Source organism: Vicia villosa, linkage group LG2 (genome assembly GCF_029867415.1).
Source record: "Vicia villosa cultivar HV-30 ecotype Madison, WI linkage group LG2, Vvil1.0, whole genome shotgun sequence".
NCBI lineage: Eukaryota > Viridiplantae > Streptophyta > Magnoliopsida > Fabales > Fabaceae > Vicia > Vicia villosa.
The window spans coordinates 148,303,650-148,311,673 of record NC_081181.1 but is presented as its reverse complement, the minus strand read 5'-3'; the positions used below and the strand labels follow the sequence as shown (position 1 = coordinate 148,311,673).

Sequence of the window (8,024 nt, the reverse complement as noted above, 5' to 3'; positions counted from 1 at the left end):
CGCTCCTATTCTTCCTCACGCTCACCACCGAGGAGGCATCCTCGACGTTCCTCTTCGTCTTCACGCTCCCCTCCTAAAAGACATCATCACCAAAGATCATATTCCCGCTTTCCACCACGAAAGAGCAGAAAGAATCAGAGACCTGAGACCATTGAAACTGGAAGCCTCTCCCACGAACGAGATCACCGAGGCCCTTCCAAAGCTGTGCTGAAACCCCGCGAGCGTTCCCCTCCCCGGGACAACCGCACAAGTCCGGGCAGAGCCCAAGTGAAGTCCTGGTGAGGCAGACACTCGACCTCCCCGGGACCAAGTGACGAAGAAGACTTCTGCAGCCCTTTGTTCGAAAGCATCCGAAGAGCTCGTCTCCCACGAGGGATAGAAAAACCGCCGACCTTGGACCTGTACGACGGAACCACCGATCCTGACGATCATATCCGAAGCATCGAAGCCGTTATGGATTACCACGTCGTCAAAGGTTCTATTAAATGCCGCATCTTTCCGACCACGCTCAGGAAAGGAGTAATGACGTGGTACAGGAACCTTCGACCCAACTCCATCCACTCCTGGACCGAGCTCAAGGAACTCTTTTTGAGCCATTTCACAGCCTCTCGTCGGCAACCAAAGTCAGAGGCGAACCTCGAAGTTGTGATCCAAGGAATCAACGAACCTCTCCGAGACTACCTCTACCGGTTCAACAAAGAAGCCGTCCAAGTACAGACGACCGACTACATGAAGAGATACCTCCTAGAGCAAGGACTCCTCCCCGGAAGCGACTTCAAAAAGGATATAAAAATCGAGAAGGTGCACACCATGAACGCCCTCCTCCGCAAGGCCCAAGCCTTCATCGCCTTCGAAGAAGGCGAAGCAACAGCGATAAAAGCTTCGAGGGGCAGTGAGGCCGCCCCAGCTCGAACCATGGTAACTCAGACTCTCGCCGGGGACACGAGAAAAGGAAAGATGACAGGTCCCACGACGCCAAAGAGCGCCGAGGACCAGCCGGTCGATTCAGCGACTATACTCCCCTGAACGCTTCACGCGAGAAAATCCTGGCCGAGTGCAAAAGCATCGATTTCAAGAATTATAGCATCAGGCCCCCAAAGTCGAACCCGGCCAGACCAGGGACCGACAAGTCAAAATACTGCAAGTATCACAAGAGTCACGGGCATCTGACCGATGAGTGCATACATCTCAAAGACGCCATCGAGACCCTGATTAAGGAAGGTCACCTTTCGAAGTACACAAAGAAAGGAAAACCTTCCCAGAGAGACGTCCAACGGAACTCTGACGAAGGCAACTCACCGGACAGCCAGCCTTTGCAAGTAGCCCTATCCGTAACCCGACCAGAGGATTTCATACCCTCGGTCGGAGTAAGAACCGCATTCAGCACGTGGGAGGGGTTCCCGACCGCTATGGTCGTATCCAATGGCGGGGACCCCGGTTCTCTCACTATCAGCTCGGTAAAGAGAAAGTTCGATGAGTTGATCAGCGCCAACGCAGACCTCGGCCCTACCCTGCAGAAATTTAAAGGGAAATCGGACCCGATCACCTTCTATTTGGAAGAGCTGCCCGGCGGAGCTCCGAACGCCACAACCCCCCTGCTCGTTCGAGCAAGAATGGTAAATTTTGACGTCCGACGGGTCCTAGTCGACGAGGGTAGCTCGGTCGACATCATGTACTCCTACCTCTTCCATACGCTCCAGTTGGATGACTCACACCTCACTCCTTATGTGGGCTCCGACCTCCAGGGTTTCAACGGGGCCACCACCAAACCTTGGGGTTACGTCGAGCTGATCGTCACCTTCGGGGAAGGGGAAGCCTCCAGGCAGGTCAAGACAAGATTCTTGGTGATCGACTGCAAGACCCTCTACAACTGCATCATCGGGCGCCCCAATCTGGCTGAACTCACCGCCGTCCCCTCAACCGTGCATTTGAAGATGAAATTCTACACGAGAAGGGGACGAGTGGCCACCATCAGTGCCGACGTCGAAGCCTCTAGAAGGATCTTCGACGCCTCGGTGAAGGGGTTGCAACTAATCGCCCCTCCATCCAGCTCTAACAAGAAACCAAGGGCCGAAGATTAGCCTCCTCGGGAATATCAGCATCAACCGACCAACGTCAGCTCAGTCGATCTCGACGCTCGCTTCTCGGAAGAAGAACTGAAGAACGGCGAAGAGACGCAACCAAAGACAGCTCACCCCCTCTGACCTGTCCCAAACGGGGACTTCGAGCTCGTCCCGCTGGGCGACAACCCCGACAAAGCAGTGAAGATCGGTAAGGACATCCCAGACCTACCGAGGAAGCAGCTTATGGCTTGCCTTCGAGCCAACGCCGACCTGTTCGCTTGGAGCGCCGCGGAAATGCCCGGACTCGACCCTGAGGTCGCCTGCCACCAGCTCTCCATTGATCCAGCCGCGAAGGTAGTAGTTCAACATAGGCGTCGGCAGTCTCCCGAGAAAGCGGAGGCTGCCGAGAAAACTGTAAAAGACCTCTTAGAGGCAAATTTTATTTCCGAGGCCAAGTATTCAACTTGGCTCTCAAACGTTGTACTAGTCAAAAAATCTAATGGAAAATGGAGAATGTGTGTTGATTATACAGATGTTTACCGGGCATGTCCCAAGGATGCCTATATATTGCCTAACATTGATAGGCTGGTCGACAACTCGGCCGACTATAAATTATTATCCTTTATGGATGCTTATTCAGGTTACAACCAAATTCCCATGGCGAGGTGCGACAAGCAGTACACGGTGTTCATGACCGAATCAGGCAATTATTACTACAACGTAATGCCCTTCGGACTCAAAAACGCCGGAGCCACATACCAACAGATGATGAACAAGGTGTTCCGAGGAGAGATCGGCGACACCCTCAGGTATACATGGACGACATGATCGTCAAATCTCGGGAGGACTCCGACTACACCACGCATCTCGAGCGAGTATTCGAGCAGGCCAGATCCTGCAAGATGCACTTTAATCCTGAGAAGTGCACCTTCGGTGTCCGGGCAGGCAAGTTCCTCGGTTTCTACCTAACCGAACAAGGAATAGAAGCCAACCCGGATAAATGTCGGGCATTCTCGGAACTCCCCACTCCTAGCAATAAAAAATCCATCCAAGTCCTAAACGGGATGCTCACGACACTATCCCGTTTCGTCGCAAAATCCGTCCAGCACGCTCTCCCATTTTTCAAGTTACTGCAAAAGGAAGCGACCTTTGAATGGTCCGAGGAGTGCGAGCAAGCACTATCCCACCTGAAGCAGGTACTCTCAGAACCACCCGTCCTCTCCCGACCTGGAGACAACGAGATCTTATATCTCTACCTGGCCGTCTCAAACAAAGCGGTCAGCGCCGCCTTAATCCGAGAAATCAAAGACGGACATAAGCCCGTATACTTCACCAGCAAAGCCCTACAAGGACCCGAGGTGCGATACCAACAAATCGAGAAAGTCGCGCTGGCCCTAATAACAGCAGCCAGAAGGCTGAGGTACTACTTCCTCTCCCACACTATTGTCGTTCGAACAGACCAGCCTATCAAGCAACTTCTTAGCCAACCAGACATGGCCGGAAGAATGCTAAAATGGTCCCTCGAGCTATCCGAATTCGACATACAATACGAAAGCAGGAAGGCACTAAAAGCTCAAGCACTAGCAGATTTCATAGCCGAAATGACCTCAATTGCTAACTTCCCGGCCCCCGCTGAGAATAAATGGACCATCTACGTAGATGGCGCCTCAAGCATCTCGGGAAGCGGGGTCGGCATTATCCTAGAAAACGACGAAGGTCTAATCATCGAAGTATCCTTGGTTTTGTCCTTCACCACATCAAACAACCAGGCTGAATACGAAGCTTTCCTAGCGGGCCTACGACTCGCCGAAGATGTGGGTTCTTAGGAGGTCAAGATCTACACCGACTCCCAACTCGTCGCGTCCCAAATCAGCGGTGATTACCAAGCCAAAAACGACGTGCTCGTCGAGTACCTCACGCTCGTCAAAGATAAGATGAAAAGATTCGCAAAGGCAGAAGTCGAGCATATCCCCCGAGAATACAACTCACGTACCGACGTCTTGTCCAAACTCGCGAGCACGAGAAAGAAAGGCGGAAACAAGTCGGTTGTAACACCCCACACATATTTATCTAGAATAATATGCATAAAGTATTAAATATGGTTTCATAAAGACAACGATTACATAATGTCGCAGCGGAAAGATAATAAAAACATCACAAGCACGAGGTACAAAAGCCGAATGTATCATGGCCAAAATGATAATACATCCAAAATAGTACAATATCCAACACGGTACTACAAAAGCATAAAATGCGAACAAAAGATAATATCTAGCAACAACGCCAAAGGACTAATCCGCCTTGCCTTTGCCACGATCTTGCCTTGAACCACCTGAAAAAGATAGAATTGAAATGGGATGAGATTACTAAATCTCAGTGAGTTCGCCTATCCTATTAGTCCACTCGGATCTACAGGGTACATGCATTAAGACCGAATCCACCATTGGTTCGGGGTTTAATCTCACGACCGGTACAAACACGGAGAAAACAAGGAGTCGTCCACCATAGGACTCCTCTTATCACATGTACATCACAAACAAGTATGCAAAACCCGCATCCACATACGGGGAATCAAGAAGCGCGTTAATGCCTCGACTAGGTTATAGAACACACCCTCGATGAGTTACACCCATGTCTAATGTCAAGATACCTGTACAAGCACACTGCAAGAATGGTTAAATGGGTTCGCACAAGCCTAATTGGTCGCGAGATGACCTTAGCTGAAAGGGCGTCATTGTCCCAATAGCCACCTTTACGCACGTGTGTTGACATCAAGTACAACACGCCATCTTAACACATGAGCCCATCGGGCGAAAGCCTAGTGTGTACTCTACTTGACTTCACTAGAGGTGAGTTACCGATTATGTGTTAACCTACGTGGTTACATAACCCCACCATACCGAGCACGCAAGTGTGTTAACACCAAGTGGGAAAGCCTCCAGACCCTCACAAGATCAATGGAGAATTCTGCTTCCCTTTCCGGAGGAAGAGAAGTGATATCCTCAGGAAACACATCAGGAAACTCGCACACCACTGGAATCTCTGACAATGCCATTCTTACAGATGGTTCCTTGGAAAGAACTAAAAGAAAAGATCTTTCTTGGGAAAAGAGATAGTTAACCGCGTTGATCGTACCTTCTATCAACTTGGTAATTGCATCATCGGAGGAAGTCTCTTCTGCCGGAATGAATATGGCCTTTTCCTTACAACCAATATACACCGAATTAAGGGATAACCAATCCATTCCGAGAATGACGTCAAGTCTCTTGAGGGGTAAGCAAATTAGATCAATCGGAAAGTCACGACCATTAAAAGATACTGAACAATCCTTACAAATCAGTCGGGCTTCCACCGTATCATCGGTCGCCGAAGAAATGACCATAGGATAGGGTAATGGAGTAACTTCCAAACCAAGTCGACAAACACATTCAGTTGAAACAAAGGAATGAGTAGCTCCACAATCCACTAAAACACATAAGGGTTGATTGCTTACATAACAAGTACCTGCGATGAGATTGTTGTTTCCTTTGGCCTTTCTTGCATCCAAGGTATAGACGCGACCTGTGGTATTCTCCTGAGTTTTCTTCTTGGGACAATACGTAGATATGTGACCTTGCTCGCCACACTCATAACAAGTCACTGAAGTGGGCTTGCAATCCCCAGGGTGTCTTCTTTTACACTTGTCACAATAAGGGTGTCGATTGGATTGGTCACCATAGCCTTGCTTCTTCTTTGATGGAGAGTTACGGGGCTTTAGGTGCTGGCCTGGTCTTCCTTGCTCTCTGAAATTAGTTCTGTTCTGGTTCCTCTCCTCTTGAACCCTCTTCAGAGGAAGTAGTGACGCCATACCTTGAGTGCAAAGACTATTGCAGCAAGTTCCAGATCATGGGTAGGATAGTTCTCTTCGTGAGGTCTCAATTGTCGGGATGCATAAGCCACAACTTGACCGTCTTGCATCAATACCCCACCCAAGCCCTTCTTAGAAGCATCACAGAATACTTCATAAGATCGGTTTGGGTCTGGAATTACTAACACGGGTGCAGTAGTCAACTTCCTCTTAAGCTTCTAAAAACTCTGTTCGCATTCGGAATCCCATTCAAAGGCGACTTCCTTTCGAGTGAACTTTGTCAATGGTAGTGCTAACTTAGCAAATCCCATAATGAATCTCCGATAATAGCCTGCCAACCCTAGGAAGCTTCTGACTTCTGTCACACTCTTCGGTCGATCCCAATTCACCACCGCTTCTACTTTAGAAGGGTCCACTGCCACGCCTTCCCCAGAGATGACGTGACCAAGGAAACTTACTTCGGATAGCCAAAATTCACACTTACTGAACTTTGCGTACAATCGTTTCTCTCGAAGAGTAGACAACACAATCCGCAAATGCTCTTCATGTTCTTCGGGAGAACGGGAATATACCAAGATATCATCGATGAAGATCACCACAAACTGATCCAGGTAAGGTTGGAAGATTCGATTCATGTAATCCATGAAAACCGCCGGAGCATTAGTCACACCGAAAGGCATAACTAAAAACTCGTAATGTCCATACCGAGTCCTGAATGCAGTCTTAGGCACATTTGAGCTCTTTACCCGAATTTGATGATACCCTGACCTGAGATCAATCTTCGAGAACACACTGGCTCCTTTCAACTGATCTAGGAGGTCATCAATCCGTGTTAAGGGGTATTTGTTCTTTATGGTAACTTTATTAAGCTGACGATAATCGATGCACAAGCGCATACTTCCGTCTTTCTTCTTTACCAAAAGAACAGGAGCTCCCCATGGAGAAACACTGGACTGAATAAAATGCTTAGCTAAAAGTTCTTCTAACTGGTTCTTCAGTTCTCTGAGTTCAATAGGAGACATCCTATATGGAGTAATGGAAACTGGGGAAGTACCAGGAACAAGATCAATGGAGAATTCTGCTTCCCTTTCCGGAGGAAGAGAAGTGATATCCTCAGGAAACACATCAGGAAACTCGCACACCACTGGAATCTCTGACAATGCCATTCTTACAGATGGTTCCTTGGAAAGAACTAAAAGAAAAGATCTTTCTTGAGAAAAGAGATAGTTAACCGCGTTGATCGTACCTTCTATCAACTTGGTAATTGCATCATCGGAGGAAGTCTCTTCTGCCGGAATGAATATGGCCTTTTCCTTACAACCAATATACACCGAATTAAGGGATAACCAATCCATTCCGAGAATGACGTCAAGTCTCTTGAGGGGTAAGCAAATTAGATCAATCGGAAAGTCACGACCATTAAAAGATACTGAACAATCCTTACAAATCAGTCGGGCTTCCACCGTATCATCGGTCGCCGAAGAAATGACCATAGGATAGGGTAATGGAGTAACTTCCAAACCAAGTCGACAAACACATTCAGTTGAAACAAAGGAATGAGTAGCTCCACAATCCACTAAAACACATAAGGGTTGATTGCTTACATAACAAGTACCTGCGATGAGATTGTTGTTTCCTTTGGCCTTTCTTGCATCCAAGGTATAGACGCGACCTGTGGTCTTCTCCTGAGTTTTCTTCTTGGGACAATACGTAGATATGTGACCTTGCTCGCCACACTCATGACAAGTCACTGAAGTGGGCTTGCAATCCCCAGGGTGTCTTCTTTTACACTTGTCACAATAAGGGTGTCGATTGGATTGGTCACCATAGCCTTGCTTCTTCTTTGATGGAGAGTTACGGGGCTTTAGGTGCTGGCCCAGTCTTCCTTGCTCTCTGAAATTAGTTCTGTTCTGGTTCCTCTCCTCTTGAACCCTCTTCAGACTATTCTCCGCAACATAGCATTGTCTCAAACACTCAGCATAAGTAGTGAACTCCCTCTGGGACACACTATGAGCAATATCAGCCCTCAAACCCATCAAGAATTGATCAATCTTCCATAATTCATCAGGGGCATAGACAGCCTGCCGTGAGTAATCAGCCATGTCTTCAAACTT

General features: G+C 48.3%; 1 protein-coding gene across 1 annotated transcript; it reads right to left on the bottom strand.

Moving 5' to 3' along the window:
• Positions 1 to 4,299: 4,299 nt before the first annotated feature.
• Positions 4,300 to 5,910, bottom strand: LOC131650280 (uncharacterized). Its single transcript, XM_058919996.1, has 2 exons — positions 5,008 to 5,910; positions 4,300 to 4,395 (listed from the first exon to the last, which is right to left on the bottom strand). The coding sequence occupies exons 1-2, from the start codon at positions 5,908 to 5,910 to the stop codon at positions 4,300 to 4,302; spliced, it is 999 nt and encodes a 332-aa protein (XP_058775979.1).
• Between the last annotated feature and the right edge of the window lie 2,114 nt (positions 5,911 to 8,024).